General features: G+C 40.7%; 1 protein-coding gene across 2 annotated transcripts in view; it reads right to left on the bottom strand.

The window, feature by feature from the left end:
• TAF6L (TATA-box binding protein associated factor 6 like) overlaps window positions 1–20,849 on the bottom strand; it is a gene marked incomplete in the record, with an annotated part of 985,055 nt that overhangs the window by 882,189 nt on the left and 82,017 nt on the right. Inside the window, 1 exon segment of one of the 2 annotated variants that reach the window (XM_044057070.1) lies at window positions 12,794–12,963. In XM_044057070.1, coding sequence (XP_043913005.1) covers window positions 12,794–12,940 — 147 coding nt within the window. 2 annotated transcript variants of the gene reach the window in all.

Raw genomic sequence — 20,849 nt, 5'->3', positions numbered from 1 at the left:
CAATGCAAATTGGACTGCTAACATCTCCTTCAAGTTGATATGCAAATGTTGAAGTCTGACAGGCCACGTGTCTTGCACCCATTTTCCATTGAGGTGTGCTCCCCAAGCCTTGTCCGAGGCATCTGTCGTTAGAATCTGACTCGCCTCTGGTCGGGTCACAGAGAGTCCCTTGTTTAGGTGACATTCCTGAGCCCACCACAAAAATTCTTTCTGAATGCAAGGTATTATCTGAATGACAGTGTCTAAATCTTGGCAGTGTTGTGTCCATACATTTTTGAGATACCATTGAAGCTTCCTCATATGCAGTTTGGCATTGGGAAGCACTAGAATACAAGATGCCATGAACCCCAAGGCTTGAAGGACTGTCCTTGCAGTCAGCCTGGACTGTAGAGACATTTGATGGAAATAAAGAGAAAGGCTTCTTTGTTTGTCCGGGGTCAAAAAGGCCATCTGGGAAGCTGTATTCAGTCTCACACCCAGAAAGCACATGTCCTGAGAGGGTACTAGACTGGACTTTGTTTCGTTCACAGAATACCCTAGGCATCTTAACACTACCATCACATACTGTAGATGCTGAAGAAGTTCGTCTTTGTGTTGTGCAATAATCAGGCAATCGTCCAAATAAGGATAAATCTGTATTCCTCTTAACCTGAAAAAGGCTATCACTGGAGCCAGAACCTTCGTGAACACTCTGGGCAGTAGATAAGCCAAAGGGCAATGCAGAGAACTGATAATGTAAACTTCCAGCCCGAAAACGCAGGTACCTCCTGCAACTGGGCCTGATAGGTACATGAAGATAAGCCTCTTTGAGATCCAGAGTTACCATCCAGTGATCTTTTCCCAACAGAGGTAAAAGCTGTTGTAACGTCAGCATTTTGAACTTTGGAATGTCCAGATAAGTGTTGAGGATAGATAAATCCAAAATTGGTCTCCACGTGTTCCCTTTCTTTGGTACTAGAAACAGGCGAGAATAAAATCCTAGTCCCACTTCTGACAGAGGAACTGGCTGTATAGCTCCTATTTGAAGAAGTAAAGAAATCTGCTTATGAGCCTCTATCCTTTGCCGAGGAGGAACGTCTGGCATGCCTTTGAAAGGAGGCAACGTATGGAAATAGAACTTGTAGCCTCGGTTTATAATGTCCAATACCCATTTGTCCTGGGTGACTAAAAGCCAGTTTTGCTTGAAGAGTGCTAACTTTCCTCCCAAAGGAGCTGCCAGGGAAGAAGAATCTGGCAGCTGAAAATGCAGGTCATTGGGCCTGTTTACGAAAGGACTGGCCCCTGCCCTCACCTGCAGATTGTGCAGGTGAACTCCAAGTTCTAGGCCTGAATGTACCGTGAGCTCTGCCCCTGCCACGTCTAGATCTACCCCTAGACTGAGAATCAGAAGAAGGGTAGGTCCACCCCTTAGTAGGCCAATTTCTACTAAACTTTGGAGGTTGCACCTGCAAAAAACTTTAACAGTCTGCATGGACTTAGCCTTGTCTTCCATTTTCTTCAAAACCGACTCCACAGGGGGACCAAACAAAACTTCAGACTGTAAAGGGGCATCCAGAATTCTAGTTTTAACATGCTCGGACAAATTCTGATCCTTAAGCCAGGCGTGCCTCTGAAGAACTGAACCAGTGGCAGCCACCCTAGAAGAGGCCTGTACAGCATCAAAACCACATTGCAGAGAATGCTTACCCACCTGTTCAGAGACATGTACTAAATCTTGCAATTCTTTACACTCTATGCCCTCTGCCAAAGCATCCACTTTAGATTTTAGTTGAGAAAGGAGGAAATTCTGATATTTCAACATATGAAACTGGCAATTTAAAGCCCTCATTGCTAAAGTAGAAGAGGTATAAACCTTCTTACCCCATCTATCCAAAGCTCTAGCTTCCTTATCTAGAGGAACCGGATTCTTTACAACAGAAGCTCTAACACCCTTAGGCCCCTGACTAATAGTTTCTGGGACGCCCTAGGACTCTTATACAGATATTTATGAGCCTCAGGCACCCTGTAATACCTGTCCGGTTTAACTGGCGCAGGAGGCAAAGAATCTGGATTAAGGGAAGCCTCCGAGAAAACATCTTGAACAACATCCAAAACAGGAGGTATAGCCAAGGGTCTATGCTGTGGTAAAAACAAGAATTCCCTAAGCCTCTTCCGTGAATCAGAGAAATCCTGTCCTTCCCACTTAAAATGCTCCCTCATGGAATGCAGAGTTTCTGAAAATGAAAAATCCTCTGGAGGAGAAGCAGAAGGAGTGGAATCCTCTGCATCAGAATCCGAATAAGGGGGAAAATCTTGAATATCTTCAGCAGAAGAGTCTGAGTCATCTGAGGCCTGATCTAAACTTTCCAACTCTGGCTCCACCCTAGGCCTCTTATCAGGAGGGGGCATAGAACCTCTAATTAAAGTAATCAAATCTTCTGCCATTTTAAGCATGTGCTTCTTAGGCACAGACCCTGAAGTACCTGGAGGGACACCAGAGGAAGGCAAAACAGACCTGCCCTTAGAAGAAGCCTTAGAAATAGTAGCAGAAGGCCTAACCACCTTAGGCATAGAAGGGAGAACAGTAACCTGAGAGGCCCCTTCAGCTTGACCTGACTCCTGTGAGACCACATCCTGCAAAATCAAAGTTTCCCCCTGAGACTCAACAGAAACTTCAGCCGGATCCACCTGCTCCACTGTAGGTTCTGCAGGACCGGCATCCGAAACAGACCAATCAACCTGTCTAGGTTTCAAGGATTTGTCTTTGCGCTTCTTCGTGGAAGCGGGCGTCGGAGGATCCGACGGCATATTATAATTACACCGCTTACCAAAGACTAATCTAGCACAATCTAACCTTCTTTTTATAGTGCGCTTATTAAACCTAGCACAAAACCGACACCCGACTACGTCGTGGTCCGGTCCCAAACAAGGAATGCAAAGAGAGTGATAATCCCTATGCGGTATCTGTTTCCCACAAGAAATACAATTATTCACTTTTTCTGACATCCGGAATTAACTGAGGCAAGAAAAAACAAAAATATTCCCCAACGGGGTACTTAGCCCAACTTGGTTTCGGTCTGAAACTCAGAATACGAAAATTTCAGAACGCCGAACGGCACTTGCAACGCTGCTTCTGCATCGGACCATGCGGCAAAAAAGACTGAGGATATGACGTCGGTCATGCGCTTTTATACCCTGACGCTCTGATGTCAGATCTGAGCGCCCATGACCGTCAGCCTAATAACAGCGGACTACCCATATGTAAGGACTGCAGCAATGTGAGATGAAGAACATCTGTATGGTTCTTCAGGCTTTCATTGGCCTCAAGAGACACAGCAGAAGAATCAGACTGCACATTCCTGGTCGTCATCTTTATAGACGGCTGACCCTTGGGCCTGGAAGATCCTTCTTTGGTGTCTTTAGAAAATCAATGCCTGAAGCGGTTAGCTAAATAAATATCTAAGGAGGACAACCAACTACACAATGTCTTGGGCACAAAGGCCTGACAAATGGCACAAGACATACAGTCGTGGGAAGCATCCAAGCAAAATAAACACTGCTCATGACGATCTTTATGAGTAATCTGTCTCCTACACTGGCATTTCCCCTTTCTGGATGGCATGAAACCAAAAACCAAAACAAAGTCAAAAAAGAGATAAGATAACAAAAACCCCAGTGGGGCACTTATTTGAAGGCGGCTTGGTAACCAACAGATGAACAAGTGTTCAGACAAACAACCAAAGATGACGTTTGGACTGGTGGCAAAGAATTTTCAGGCTGGTACTTCCAGACATCAGCTTTATGCCCTATACCATGTGTGGGGGTGCATACATCTGACATACAGTGTACCCATTACAACCTAAAGGCTTTGGTATACAGGCTGGACATCAGGCTGCCCTAGGTGGAAGTTGGGGGGATAAAGATAGTTTCAAAAATGGAATCTGATAGACTGGTGTTAACAACAAATGTGTTTTAGAATTTTTTTTTTTTTTACAAAATGCATATTAATTTGCAGTTAACAAATGAGTTAAATAAAATCTTTATAATATATTTATGTTAAAATAAAAAGGTAAAACATATGCATAATTATGTAAAATAAAGTTTCACATAAGTTGTAGCTTTATATTTCAAGTGCCTTACAACTGCATTCGCTGTATTAGCAAATTATAGTGTACTGACATAAGTAAAGACAAATTAAATGCTAAAGAAGTTAAGGAATGTTACTATATTTAAAATATATATTTTTTTCTATTAACATTTTTAAACCAATCTGTCAAAAATCCTTTCTAAGCTCTGGCCTGCTCAGGCTGGGAGATGAGTCGCTGCAAGGATGTCTATAAAGATAGTGCATACTGGTACTGAATGTAACAAGGTCAAAGGATAAGATTCTTAGACCAAATGGTCTATGTTTTAAAAATGGTGTATTGTCAAGTGTTCACGGGAAGCTCTAAACAAAAATCACAAGAGCATGCAATATTTTAAAATACATGGATTTGTTAAACGCTATGTAACGTCAAAGTTTTGCATGCATAAAATTGATAAAGAACGTAAAAAATAATGCAGTTCTCTTTGTTCTGGGAGACTGATCTAAAATTTTGAAAAGGCCGTCTCCCAGCGCTGTTTATAAAATAAACCAGTACTCTGCACATCCTAAAGCGTTATTCTTAACTCAAGACTAAAAACTATTCATTTGTGTACCTTGTCATTTGGTGCAGTGACTCTGAGTCTGAACTTTGGTATTGTTGCAAGGCAGTGTAGAATAAATTACAAGAGCCCAGCACTGAAAGTTCTACGGAATAGTCAGAAATTTAGATATTTAACTATTCAAGGTGTTCAGACATATATTAGCCTAGAAATGGGGGAGCAATTTGTGAAAAACATTTTTTCCTCTCTTCAGATAACTGTAAAAAGGAGAGCGCATAGCCATTTTGTTAAATTACATATACCTAACTAGCAAACTCAGTTAAGTAATAGTGGGAGGATCACACAAAAATTTGCTTGTTAGGTATATGTAAAAGTAAAAGGACCCCCACAAAAAATAAGACAAAGTTTATTAATGTGTATGCACATACAAAAAAAATTAACAGAAGGAAGCACCTTGTGTCGAAGGTGATACCCTCAAGACTAAAGGTAAGAGGCATGAAAAATGTTTTGTGTTGTTTAATGTATACGTGAAAAGACAGAAAAGAAAAAGTTATTGAAGTTAAATCAAATTATTGAGCCTATAGCATGCCAAGACATAGGTGTGTGTGTTGTTCAATCAAGTTCATGAGCCTACAGCTTGTTGGGACATAAGTATTTGTGTGCTGATAAATCAAGTTCATGTGCCCAGAGCATGCTGGGACATAGGTAAAACTGTGTAAAAGTACCCTCAGAGAGTCCAAAAGAGAGTAACCTCAGAGTCCAAAAGAGTGCTCAGTTCTGAATACAGTACTTATCTGTTCTGTCATCTCGATCGTAATCCTAAAGCTGTAAATTTTAAGCTCGTAACGGAACAAAAGCAAGGGGGTGCTGTGAAAAAAGGTTACCTCTGTCATTGCACAACAAAATCCATTCCCTTCCCTCCCTAAATGGTTTGCAAATTAATATAGTCATTTTTTCCTTCTTTTCTAAATTATCAAAATCCAAAATCTACAAGGCAAGTCTTTAAAAAAAATAAAGTTAAGCAAACAAAATCAAATCCCTGTTAAAAAATGCATATTTTAAGTATCATAATTGTGAAAAAAAAAGCTGTACATATTTAAATAAGTGGTTTCAGTTTACTAAAAAATGACCCGGTAAAGTATTGCTCTTAAATAAAACTTATGGCAAAAATAAATTAAAAAAGTAAAGTTATTTAATTAGGAAAATTACAAAATACTAATAAAAGTTGCTACCAACAGGTAAAAAAAGAGGTACAGACCATTAAAAAGAAATCCCTTTATCCTGTCTTGGCAGGTTTAAAAAAAAAAATGGTCAAAAAGCAAAAACTTCTAAAAAAAAAATAATGATCCTCCAGAAACTACTGCACCCCCACCCCATATGTACTGGTACAGGTGGCTGTTTCTGAAACCCTGGCATTTCGGCCAACTGTGTACTGGACAGCAGGTCCATGTGGTACTGTTACATCTCAACCTAGTTCTCCTGTTCATCCCTCACCCTCAAAACAGGCACTTGCAGTCGAGGAGGTTTCAGCCTCCTGTCATTTTCACAAACTTCTATCTCTACAGTGAAAACACTAGTATTTGGCACTCCTGTGGCTCATCACATACACTCATATAATAGAGTAAGAGAAGACGCTGTTGCCTCTGAAGAGGAACGTTTGCCAGATCTTAAAAATATTTGGGGGGGCTAATAACAGTTTATTGCCCTTAGACCTCTGCTAATTTGCATACCGCACCTAAAACTTTTACAAATATTTTAAAAAGCTATTAAACTTTAAAAAAATTAAAAACTATAATAAAACGTTACAATCCTACTTTGACAGATTTAAACTAGCTGCTTCAGTTGGTTACTTCAAACAAATTAAAACAGTTACTTCCTCAAGGAAGAGTAAACCTGTGTGGTAGACAGCAGCAATAAAACTCTATAATAAAAGGAAAGAAAAAATGCTGTCCAGGGCCAAGAAGGAGCAGGTGCCAAGTTGAAGCAATCTCTCCTTTGTCTGAACAAGCAAATAAGGTCACTGGTGAAATCCTCTAAGGCTAACTGAGTTCAAATTGGCCACATCCACCAAGTACAATCACAAGGCCTTCTTCACATATGTCTGCAATCTCAAAGGCAACACCCAAATCTGCTCTGAACTGGTGGTCAATAACACCACATACACAAATGCCACAGATATAGCCAACCTGCTGACAGACAGGTTCAGTGAAAACTTCACCCCCCATCCCTCTCCATCAGTAAACCACGACATCCCCAGCACCAGCCCCCTCCCTCATCACTGCGGAGCAGGTCCTTAATGCCCTCTCAAAGACAAAAATATAGTCTCTATGGAACCCGATAAAATCCCTGGCTGTATCTTACATTAACTCAGGCATGAGCTCTCAGCTCCATTAGACACCCTATTCAACCAAAGCCTGAGCACCGGCTTCAACCCCGCTGAATGGAGGACAGCCACTGTCATCCCTCTACACAAAGGTGCAGCATCAACTGACCCAGGCAATTACAGGCCCATCAGCCTAACTAGCCTGATCTGCAAGGCCATGGAACACATTATCATGGATCTTACAAACAAGGACATTGGCAACCTCCAAACGCTTGACCCCACACAGTTTGGTTTTGTGAAAGGGAGATCATGCCTGTTAAACTTGGTCGACTTCTTCAAAACAGTCACCAAAGCCATGGACGAGGGGAAGATGACACACACCACCTACTTTGACCTAGCCAAAGCCTTTGACACTATTCTCCACTAGGGCATAATAAATAAACTCTCCCAGCTAGGCATCAACCCATATGTCACCAGATAGGTAGCTAACTGGCTCACTGAAAGAACCCAATCAGTCAAAGTACGGGAAGCCACCTCTAGTAGTAGTCCTGCAACAAGCGGTGTACCTCAAGGATCGGTCTTGGGGCCTCTACTGTTTGGGATATACTTTTCTGAGGTACAAGCCAAAACCAGTGGTCTGTGGCTGACCAATTTTGCAGATGACTGCAAGCTGAATGCTGTCTTAAATTCCCCTAGTGATGTGAACATCCTCCAAGGAGAGCTTTACCCAAACTAATGAATGGTGCCAGAAGCATGGCCTCAAACTGAATGCCAAGAAATGCATCATTATCCCCTTTGGGGAAAATGTCATCCCCACTAATTATCACATTAATAACAATGTAGTAAGCATGCAATCAGTCGTGAGGGACTTGGGCACCCAGGTTGATAGCAACCTGATTTTTGACCACCATGTTGCCTCTATTTTATGGAAGGCTTTCTACATGGTCCACTTCATAAATAAAGATATTTCATCCAGGATCATGGAGGTCATAATATCCCTGTACTCCTCCCTTATCAAATCCATTAGAGTACAATGCCCCCTTCGGCATGTACCTTGAAAAGCACATGCAGCAGTTGGAGAGACCACAGAGGTTTCTGACCAGGAAAATTCAGGGTCTCAAACAACTATCCTATACAGATAGGCTAAAAGCCTGGTCTCTCTACTCGGTCTCATACAGACTGCTCAGAGGTGACCTGTGTCTGCCATACAAGGCCATTTCAGACCCAGCCTTGATGGAGTTGCTGCATATCTGTAAGACAAACTCCACTTGTGCAAACCGCACACAAGGCCTTAACCTGGTCTGTGACATTAATAGAACTTGTTGGTGGGATAGATTTGTGTCCCAAAGACTCCCCCCATCTGGGGAATAGACTCCCTCTCCATGTGAAGCAGAGTACCTCTCTAGCCCTCTTTAAGAGGGACCTGGACAACTGAATGGGAAATAGAAAATACACCCCTGGGATTCCACCTGTGTCCCTGCTGGACAGGGGAAACACAGGGACAGGGGAAATGGGTGCGGACTTTGAGGGAACATGGGTGAAATTCTTGGCTAGGATTATAAGGGCCTCTGGCCCAACAGCTTAGTATCATCCTATGAACCTATGAGATGTGATACAAATTTGGAATTGCCTATACAAGGTCTTGCTGGGTTTAATTCTGGTGGCTGCCAGAACAAGCAATTTCTAAAAAATGGAAATCAAAAGTCTAAACCAACTGTTCTAGAAATAGTGAATATAGTAACAAGAGATAAAACAACTGAAACAGAGATCTTTAGAAAAGGATAGGAGCAAATTACATTGAAAAAATGGGAACTGTGGGAATAATACATGCAGAGCAGGACTGAGGTTTAAAAGAAGGCAGAATCTGAATAAGCAATACAATGTTTGACTGACAATGACGGCAGGGGCAGATGTATAATGTTTGCAACCACAATTATGTCAATATGGTTTGTTTTCATTTATATAAATGTACGATTGCCTATGTCATACATGATATGTGTTTCTTGTTTTAAAAAAAAAAGGAATGGCAACAGTCCTAGTATCATAAATAACTACTTTAAAAATAAATTCTTATGACTATTAGGAAAATATGTATATGGAACTGGCATCACTGAAACACTAGCTCTTCATTTCTTTTATCTTTTGACAATGTGCTGGAAGTCTCATCAACTGTATCTACAGAAAATAACACTGTAGTGCATGGAGTATGCCAATTACATTCAGATATTTGGAAAAAGACAAACCAGTTAAGTGCAAAAATGGCACGCAACCCCACCTTAACAAATGTTAAGCACCCCAAATAAAAGTTGTTTAAGTCAGGTCCCATACTAAGCAGTAAAATCAGCCTATACTGAATAGCAAATGACAGCAGCAAAACAAACCATTTGTTTCTGCCTGCTGTCCATACCCTTAAGTTTTTTACAGGAAGTTAAGGACATGTTAAGAGTTGCTAGAACAGGATGCGAGTTTGCCTGCATAATCTGAAGAATGCAAACCCTGAAACTCAAATATATGTCATTATTTTGCAACATCAAGCCTTGCTGGCTCATCCAAAAACCATATATTTTATGAAGAACAGACTAAACATATGAAACAATCTGTTTGTCCTGCAAAAATCTAGACAGTTAAGGGATATGGAGGCAAGTGTAAACATAACAGACTGCGTTACACTACCTCTCTGACAGCCCTCATGATGTGTTTTATGGCTTTCAAAGCCAGAAGAACACTACACAGAGCAGATCAAAGAATTAAGATCTTCTCGGCGACCCTTATTATGTGTTCTCGACATGGATGTCGAGAAATTTGCTCTCAAGGTGAATTTCTTGGCATCCATGTCTCGAACACATAATAAGCTGGTTATGGTTGATGACCCATTCATAATCATCTATGTTACATATGGCATTACTTTACCAACTGATTTAACAGGTTACAGGTCTACTACAATTTTAACTCTGCAAGTTTTCACTTTCTTATTTTATTCACAAGTATAAATTTTATTAGCTTTAAATTTTTTTTTTTCTATTAGGCTACATGACATTATATACCCATATTCAATGAGCCAGTGCAAGCGTATGTCACTACAGCTGAATTTCCTGATAGTGTTAACGTTTTCATTATATCCTAACACATTTACACATAAACATTTGTTTTACGTACTGCTCTAACTTACTATGAATTTTTCACATTTCAGATTTAAATATTCCACGTGAAATGCGTTGTTAAAGGGTTCTTATCAAAACCTACTGATGGCAATAGTTTTTAAAATGTTGCTTCCCACAAAAGGGGTCTGACATCATGATTGTAATTTAAAAATGAAAGTCTCCCCATCTGAAGTGCCAGACCCAATACTACAAGTGACAATAACAACCAGGTAGAGCCACTGGACACAGTCCCTTTTCAGATGTGACCCATGATCAATATATGGTTAAGTGACTTGCTCAAGGTCACACAGAAGACAAATGAGGGCGGAGGGAATCAAACCCTGTACTATAGCTCACAGCCCTAACACACTGCACCAACTAAAAGACCAAAGTATGAACTGAAAAAAAAAATGCAAAATTGCTACTATATTTTTGAAACGTTTTTTTTTTGCAGGGCAGTTCACACCCCTGCATCCCCTGACGTGGTGGGGGGCTGAACTATCCACACTCTTGGTACTTATACATACCAACAACAATGCTGCTGGAGTAGACAGAATACTCTAAGATACCACAATCTTTTAGTACATATACGTTCCTTCATTCATACTTGTAGTTCAACAGCTCCGAAGATCACAACATGGTACATGAACAGTCAATGGGCACAAAAATGAAATAAATGTTAGGATAATAAGTGGTAGATAATACAGAAGACCCAAGATACTTCCAAGATGATTGCACTTTGATCAACAGATTAATTTCAATTTTCACGGTGTGAAAAAATGAGAAATAAGAGCCAGTGATTTTGTCAGCTTGAGAAAAATTCCATTACTGGCTAGTAAATACACTGCCTGGATGCCAGCAAAGAATAAAAATCTACTAAACCTGAAAAAAAATCAACCAGAAAATGTGAAGAGAAAACACTGTCTGGAAAGGATTCTACAGCTAGTTGGCAAAAAGCACTTCAAGCTTCAACTTTGGTTCAAGAAATGGCTTTCAGTAACTTACAGGAAAAACACATTAAATGCAGTGAGAAGCAAGTAAAACAAATGAAACACTGAAGGAATATATTCAACTCAAACAACAAAAGGCTGGAAAAAATATAAGAAGCTTTATGTAGCTGTTCAGATGAACTGATAAAACTCCAAAAATCAGAGGTTGAAAGGGGAAAAAAAGCTGGCTGAGTATAAGGCTTCTCAAGAAAAGCCATTTCAAAAAATAGTACAGAGTTAGAGGCCAGCAAGCCCAGAGAAAACCTGTTATTTTCTATTGCACCAGAGAAACTATAACAAACTATTACTTTTATGAAAGCATAAATAAGTAACTGTGCTGGTTTTCCACTGCAGGATTTGTTAATTGAAATGGTACATAGAGTGTATGTTCCAAACCTGACCATGAGAAAGCAACTAAGATCTATATTAGTAAGAGATGCAGTCATACCAGCAGAAAGACTTGATACTCACAAAATTGTGGCAGAAGGGAAAAGTATTAAACTTTACAGATAGCAAAATGTTTGTGGAAAATGATTATTTGCTGTACACTGGGCAAGATTGATGCAAATTTATCACAGCAGTCAGGGAACGTCGACAGGAAGGTGTGGGATTAAAGCTGCTGTATCTTGCTGCCTTCAGAGTATTTTTTCTTGGAGGATCAAAGACATTACTGCAGAACAAGTAGGAAATAATAAAATTAAAAAAAAAAGCCTATCCAACAAAAAGTGAACCAGCAAGCAGAAGGGGACTCTGGTTCTCATTCTGACAGTAAAGTTCATAGAGAGACTACAGGCTAAACTTTTTCCAATGTTCCAAAGGAAAATGCTTGAAAGACAGAAAAAAGTACAGGTGTTGACTAGAATCATCATGAGTACCTTGGTCCGAAACCAGAATCCGGTCTTTGGAGATGGAGATAAACAGAAAGATGACCAGCAACACTAAAATTATTTTACAGTCCCTCATTTATTCACTGTGAAATATGACAAAGAACAAAATACAAGCACTTGATGAAGCATAAGGCTGATCCAAACTTTTTCTCCAGATATAATGTAACCAAAAAAGCAGAAATGTAAGGACTTTGTCCAACACTAGGACTTCATTAGAAAAACAAACATTAAAAATGCGTGATAAAAATGGACGTTGTAGGAACAATACATGAATAATGTCCAGTAGGAGTAATGAGCTTTAAGGGAAGACAGGAATTCAGCAATTTATGTAATGTTGGACTGAAGATAATTACAAAGAAAAAAAAAGATGCGATGTATAATATATGTAAATGACAATATATGTTAATATGGTTCGTTTTCTGTTAATGTATGTTTGTCAATGTCTTATGTGATAACATAATAAAGGCATTTAAGTTAAAGAGATGACTCATATTCAAAACTGTGTGAAATTAGTTTCCCAAACCAATGAGCAAGACAAAAATAATGCATAGTAGTACAGTTGGAAAGAAATAACACAGACAATCAGTGAAGGCAGTTAAGAATAAAAGTACAAGAAAACTGCCATATAAAAGGATGTCCATCTGGCAGCAATGCACCATCCCTGCATCCTACATAAACAATGGTAGTACCATTTTGATAACCATCACTATGAAACAGGCAGTTTTTAATATGGCACTTGGGTAGTGTTAATTCCAGCCACAAAATTTAAGACAAATATTATTGTGATATGTATATTTAATATGAAATTAGATTTTTTTTTTGTTCACATACCTGAGCAGCTTCTCTCAGTCTGTAACAAACATCTTCAGCCAACATAGACGACACCTCATCTGAAAGATCAATGCCAACACTCTCTGCCATAAGCTTCAAAGACTCCCGTGGAATCTCTGCAAACTTCCTTTCCTCCCTCTCAGACATCCTTGCCTGTAGCTCTGGAACTACTGTTAACAAAAAATATACATGGAATTAGAAATACAACACAAAACCTCTAGAGCAAGTTCAGTCTTCTTCACATTTCTGAGCTCAACAAGACTGGTTATCAAGTACCCACTAAACCAACCTACACCTCCCTCCCTCTCTCCCCCATCCATACCACTTAGAAAGCTCTATGCTCCGATGGCTTAGTCTACAGCAGCAGCGCTGGGTTTCCTCTGGATAGGGACAATTGTGACCATTGGGCATACCTGGATAACAAATCTGTAAACCTGTCACAGCGATATTGCTGTGTGGCAAGACTTTGTGATAATTTTGAAGGATATGCTGCTGTTGTAGACTAGGCCATCATAGGTTCATAGTACTAATCTAAGGAGGAGAAGTTAAAGGCAGATGAGCAGAAATAGCTGAAAGATGAGCTTTAACTGAAAAATATATACTAACCCAGCATGGAGCAATTCGCACACAGAGGGAACCAGAGGGATCTCCACAGAAAGTGGGTCCTGGTTATGAGCAAGGCACCAAACAGAAAATCTCTTCCAATTGTAGAAATAGGATTTCCTGGTAGTGGGTATCCTGGCCTCCTGCACAACCTTAAGCATGTCCTCAGAAAAAAGGGGCCTAAAAGGGATCAAAACTCTATCACTCACAACGTCAGCTGAAGAATGGACAAGTGAGGATGGATGAGAGGCCTCCTGTCTTGTGCGAGTAGATCTACCCTGTGAGATAACTTGTGGTGATTGTCCTTGGCTAGGTGCAGAGGAAGAGGGAAACAGTGCTGTCTGGGCTAAAAGGGCGTTACCAACAAGATATTGGGGGAGTCTTGCTCTATCTTGAGCAGAACCCTCGGAATTAGAGGAAGGTGAGAGAAGTCATAGAGAAACATCCCCTTCCAAGAAAAACACACGGAGTCAACCTTCCAAGCCAGAGGACTGGGGACTCCAGTGCAAAAAGCAGGAAGATGTCTGTTCCAAGGCGAGGCAAAAAGATCTGCCAGAGGAGTACCCCACAGATAGACAATGTCCTGAAACACATCTCTGTGAAGCATCCATTCGTGAGTCTGTGTTTTATACCTGCTCAAAGAGTCTGCCACTATGTTTTGCTCTGAAGGATTGTATACAGTCTAAAGAGTCACTTAATACTGGACAACTAGATTCCAAATTTGAAGAGCTAGCCTGCATAAAAAGTAGGACTATGTCCCCCCTTTCTTGTTGATCCACTATTGTGGTACTGTCTGTAAAGACTTTGGGCAGACCCTGAAGAAAAAGGGAATGAAAGATCTAAAGGGTGAAAAAAGGAGAGATCTCATCTCCTTGATATTGACGTGGTCTGAACCTCTGATAAGGGGGCCAGAGACCCTGGACCTTGATGAGACCCGAATGAGGCTCCCCACCCCATGTCTGAAGCATGGAAAAAAAGTTCCTGAGAGGGAACTGGAGGCTAAAAAAAGGAAGTCCCAGGTTGACAGACAGCTGATGAATCCACCAGTGAAACTCCAGCTTCGGGCACGGAAGAAGAGACTAGAAAATCTAGAGGATAACAGTGTTGGAGCCATACTGACTTTAAGGGCCACTGAAACTTTCTCATGTGAAACCTGACAAGAGGTAGCATAAGAATGGTCGAAACCATGAAACCTAGTGCCATTAGAAACTTCCTGGCTGGAAGTGAAACCAGAGGAAGAAGGGAGTGAAAAAAGATGATTAGAGAAAGAGCCTTGGGAGGAGGTATGGAAGCCAGCATAGGGATGGTCTGGAACCTGAAACCAAGAAACAAATGATCCTGAAAAGGAACCAGGACTGACTTCTGGAAGTTTACTGTAAACCCCAGGCTTTACAAGACAAACAGTACAGTGGAGGTGCTGAAGCAAGGTCTCACGGGAGAAAACCTGAATGAGTAGGTCATCTAAATAAGGAAAGACTTGAATCCCTCTCATCCTGCAAAAAAAACAATCACAGGAGTGAGGCATTTGGTGAAAACCCTTGGGGCAGTAAAAAGGGAGAAGCAAAGAACTGAAAATGCAAGCACGAAACAGAAAAATGCAAAAACTTCCTGATAAGGAGGTGAATTGAGATGTGAAAAGCATCGATGAGATCCAGGGAGACAAGGAAAGCCTGGGGAAGAAGAGGGAACAGGGTCTGAGATGATAACACCCCAAAGGAAGGGATCTTCAAAAAGATGTTGAGCTGAGAAAGGTCCAGAATAGGTCTCTAGGTGCCTTTCTTCCTGGGAACCAGAAACATTTTGGAATAAAACCCATTCCCTTCCTGGAAGGAGGCACAGCTTGAATGATGCCTTTTGCCAGAAGGCCCTGAAGTAATTCTGGGAAGAAAGGAAGCTGTTCCTGAGGAGACTGAGGGATGCCCAGAAAAGAAAGTAGTGATTTTCATACTATGAAGTATCCTTGATGGATGACGGACAGAACCCAAGAGTCTTGAGTGACTCTTAGCCAATTGGGAAGGGACCGGAAAGACAAAGATAAAGGAACCTGACTTATGAAAGGGGAAGAAAACAGTCAGAACATGGCTTGTCTTGAAAAGAAGGTTTCTGAGAAGTGGGAGTCTGAGCAGACTTAGCAGGAGGAACTTGACTAGATCTCCAATCACCTTTGAGAGAAGGGTGAGGCTGTCTGTGAACAAAAACAGATTTAGATGGATAATTCCTCTGGAACTTAGGAGTAAGAGAAACAAAAATAAGTTTCAGTTCCTGCAAGGCCTTACCTTTATCCTGCAGAGACTTAAAAACCTTAGCAGTTGCATAACCAAGCAGGTTCTTATCAACAGGAGCATCCAACAGTTTAGCCTTAATATCATCAGGCAAAGGCTGGAGACAAAGACAAGAGTAACATCTCAAAACAGAACCAAAACCAGCAGCTCTACAGGAGGCATCAGCTGCATCATAACTGCATTTAATATAATGGTGGGCTACTTGAGAAATGGAGCGCAGTAAAGACAGGGATGAGGCCTTCCCTTCAAAATCAGGAAGGTCAGAGATAGCCTGGGAAGCCTAAGACAGAAGGGCTAAAACATACCTACTCATGTAGGTCTGGTAATTAATAGCCCAAAAGGCCATGGTGGCAGCAGTATATAACTTCCTGCCCAGCCATTCCATGGCTCTGCTGTCTTTATCTGAAGGAAGTAGTTTTGTAGAAGGCAAAAGTTTAGAGGGTTTGTCAGAAGCGACAAACTACAGAATGGTCAGCAGTAGAAAATCTGTAAAGAAACTTACACTCGTCAGGCACCTTGTAAAATCTGTCGGGTTTCTTAGGGACTGGAGATTGAGAATCTGGGGCCACAGAAGCTGCTGACAAGATATCTAAAATGGTAGCCAAGACAGAAGGAACAGCACAGGGCTAGGGACACTCCATCTGGAGTGGCTCATAATACCTCTTCAGAATGTCAGAAACCTGAGAACAATCCCATCTATAGAAATCCATCACATGAGAAATAGTATCCCCAAAACAGAGAGTCTGGGCTAATAGAGTCTTCCTTCTCAGAGCCATAATCCAAAGAAGGGATCTAAAAGGAATATGCCAAAAGAGTCTTCCCCAGAATCTAACTCCTCTTCAGAGGAGTCCTGCTCTCTGGACCTCCTAAACTGGGTAGAACACCAACGGAGAGAGCAGCAACAAAGTCCTTGGAGAGGCTTCAAGGGCACTATTCCATTAAAATAACCCCTGGGTAAAATCATGCCACTCATGCTGGGGATCCTTAAGAGTACTTTTTTTTTTCTTTTGAGGGACACCTGTCCTAAACACCCTATTTGTGGTTACCATTATATTAGTTACTGTAGCTCTGTAATAAGGGCTCCATCTTTGAGGGATATGCGTGGAGTGTAAGGGATGCCGACCCACCCACTGATTCTTTAATATTTTCCTTTCCCACAGCCTATTTCCACTGCATCTCACCCACCTTTTCATGTAAAGGCCCTCAGTCCTCCTGACCCATTTTTTTACTTGTTTTTTTTTCTCTCCATTTCCAACCCTTGAACATCTTTTTTTCCTTTTTTCTCTTCCATTCTACTCACCTCTTGACTCCCTGTGCTACAGCCCTACTCTCCATAGCCTCCTGCCCTTCCTAGCGATTTCTTTTCATTTGTATTGGTCTCTCATTAACCCCCTTTTTTATTTTTCACACAGCCACCATACTTCTCCATAACATATACTCCTGCTTGGCATTCCCCCAACATGCCTACCTTCTCAGCCCCCCCCCCCATCTAATTTTTGCTTACTGATTTTTTTTTTTCTGTTGATACACTGCCTCTGCAGCTCGTAGCCCAGTGTAGCCTCGCTATGCTCGGGCTCATTCCACTCCCCTATCCCCAAGTTCCCACCCACTCCCACTTTCACTTGATTTATACTTATCCTAACCAATCCCCCCTTACCTCACACACCTTAACAAATCACAGCTCAGTACCTTCCTCATCACATTTTCCCGCCTTAACTTAACTACATCACATCCTCCCTTATACAAAGACCTACATACCCACAACTTCCTCTTCACCGCCCATTTCTGCTCCCTTGCATGGTTCTTATCCTACTATAACCCCACCCCCTCAGTAACTTTATGTCCAAAAGTATCCTTTACTATGACCTATCTCCACCATACCCTTATTACCCTTTCTATTTCTAACTTTGGACTTGACTTCCTACCACTTCTATCATCTTTTCCTCTACCACTCTCCAACTCTACTCAATTTCCTCACCCTCTACCATAACAGAGATACAGTACACATCTCCCCTCATTTATTCAATACTTTTAATGAAATATATTTTCTCCCAAATACTACCAATCTCACAGTGCCTCACATTCCTTTGTGGAACAATGCAAGCTTTTCTCCAAACAAACTCATTACACTCCACTGGCTCACCCTTATTAAAATCCAGTCTGACGTACACCCAAGCCCTCTCACTCCTCCATCACTGACCCAACACATCCTCCAAACTCAACTAATACCAACTCACACCACATCACTCAAAGCATCTAGCTCAGACCTACTAGTAGTACACTTCAATCTTAGAAGCCTCCTCAATAAAGTACAAGAATTCAATGCAATTACAGAAACATGGCTTAAGCCACATATAAAAACTGAGGAATTACTTCCTCCTGGCTATAGTCTTATCAGAAAGGATGGTGGTGGAATTACTATAATGTACAAGGACAATCTTAACATAGTGCAGCTCTCTACCCCCTCTCCCTAAAGCTGAAATCTTACCAACATGTTTACATATCAACACCCAAAAATCTATTATCCTTATAGCCGTCTATCTCCCACCTGCTAACAACCACTCAGATATTAAAAACATCCTAGAATGGGCATGTTCAAAATTTTCTCATGAGACTATGATACTTGGGGACTTCAGTTGTGACTGGTTCACCTGTTCCTCTGACTTCTAACTTTATCAACCTATATTGCTTTACCCAAAATATTTCTCAACCTATATGCATAGAAAAGGTCACCAGCAAGCATTCATTACTTGACTGGATCTTAAACAAATCCAAAAATAGCTATGTCTCATGCTGCCTCTCCAATTCTCGAAGTGACCATCATCCAAACTTCCTGATCAGAAAACCTACGCAGGGTATCAATAATATGACATATCGATATATACGTAATAAAAAAACAATTCTCTCCCTCATTATTCAACACCCTTTTACACAAATATGACTGGTCACCCTTAAAAACCCTACAATTGGATCTCGCAGTTCAGTACTTCGATAATGCTTTCCTACAAGTACTAAATAATCTTGTTCCTCTCAGAAAAATTCTCACCAATTCTAAACAACTTCCCTACTTATCTAAAGATACTATTCTCCTATTTAAACAGTGGAGCAGAGCTTGGACTCGCTTATCAAAAAGACAAAAATAACAACAATTATGTAGCCTACCAACAACTAAGAAATCAGGCCAAAAAGCAAGTTAGACATGACAAAAAAAAACTTTCTTCCAAACATGTCAACTAAAATACCAAAACCACCACTAAAGATTCCAGCAATCAATCAACCTCCTCTTAAACCCATGAAAACCTTCCACTCCAGCCCCAATATCTAATGGCTCTACAGACTACATAGCAACACAATTTAATAATCACTATATCACCTCCATTACCTCATTGTTCAACAATACTGCCAACTCTACTCGTTCTATACCACCTCCCCCTACTGACCTCAATACTCCTCTATTCTCTCTTAAACTGATCCAAACTAATTATATACAAAATCCCCTAACCAAAATAAGACCTTGTACCCTGAAGCAGTCCACTTACCTGGTAAATTTCTGAAACTTGCTGCTACAACCATCTCTTATGCTATATCTATTCTAATCAACCACTCTAAGCAGTATGTCCCCCTTCTCTGGAAGATATATCATGTCATACCCCTGCAACAAGGAGGGTCCTCTACTGACCTACCTATAGACCCTATAGCTATACTATCACCACTTTCTAAAATCCTAGAAAAATGGATATACAGATATTAGACTACCTCCTAAGACATAACCTTCGGTTTACTACTCAGCATGGTTTCCACCCCAAACATAGTACTAATACCGCTCTATCAAGTTTCACCAATACTATAAACCACCTTGTCTCAGCCACCTTCCTTGACATGTAAAAAGCCTTTGACACCATATCTCACCAAATTCTCCTCAACAAATTTGCCTCTCTCAATTTCAGTCCCAATACCCTACACTGGTTTCACAGCTATCTCTCCAACCGCAAACAAGCCACCATCTGGGAAAACAAACTCTCACCTCTTTCACCCATCAACATTGGCATCCCACAAGGCTCTATCTTAGGACCACTTATTTTTATTATTTTTACCAATGATCTTTATACTGAAGCTGCACCTGCCTCTATCATTCAATACACAGATGATGCTTCCCTTATTTGCTGCGCCACTTCCTTAAACAAACTCCAAGAAAAGTCTCAGACAACCCTCCATAACATTGAAAAGTATCTACCAGACCATCAACTCATTTTAAACCCAAGCAAAACTAAACTGATGGTATTTTCAAATTCCAACAAAAAAAAACAAAAAAACAAAAACAAACACATCTCTCAATCTTTGCCTCTAATGGCACAAAAACTGAACCTGTCGAACAAACAAAACTCCTCGGTGTCACCCTAGACAGCAACCTAAAATGTGACAAACATATTTCATTAACAATCAAAAAAGTCTGCATAAAACTAGGAGCTCTGTATAGGGCTAAATCACACCTATCTAACCACGCCAGGATCGCCACTGCCAGGACTCCCCTCCTATACACCCTTCTCTACTGTTCTCAGGTCTTCACAAACCTTCGTAAATCTGACTTTAATAACCTGGAAGCATGTTATAATAAAATCGCCAAATTTGCTGCTAACCCCATAGATATCACCATTGCATAGCCCTACAAAAACTGAACTGGATTGAACTTTCCAAACTTACTCACCTTAAACCAGTTAACTGTAGCCCACTCTGTTATCCATAATCCTGACTATTGCACAGCCCTATCCAACCTTGTTCAACCCTATACTAATCTTACCTAACTCAGATCTGCTGATAAAATCTTACTCAAAGTTATCAAAACCCACAACTTCCATGGTGATTCTCTATATAGCCACAACATAGCCAAATCTTGGAACTCCCTTCCCCGGCACCTACGATCTACTCTTAACACTCATAACTTCAAACAACTCCTTACAAAATATTTCTCTAATCATTGGTTATGCTCAAACACTTCCTCTGGCTAAGCTATTTCCTTACCCCGCTCAGTCTACTAATTTAAAAAAAATATATTAAGCTGCTTTTATCTTTGACTTGTAATTATGTGTACATTATGATCTTTATTGTACTGCGGTGGTGGTGCTGCAGTAGCGTTGTCGCCTCACAGTAAGACGTTGTCCTGTTCGATTCTC

Source organism: Protopterus annectens, chromosome 15.part0 (genome assembly GCF_019279795.1).
Source record: "Protopterus annectens isolate FY-2018-M chromosome 15.part0, PAN1.0, whole genome shotgun sequence".
In the NCBI taxonomy this organism is placed as follows: Eukaryota; Metazoa; Chordata; order Ceratodontiformes; family Protopteridae; genus Protopterus; species Protopterus annectens.
The sequence above is the reverse complement of the archived record's forward strand: the minus strand, read 5'-3'. Positions and strand labels throughout refer to the sequence as shown.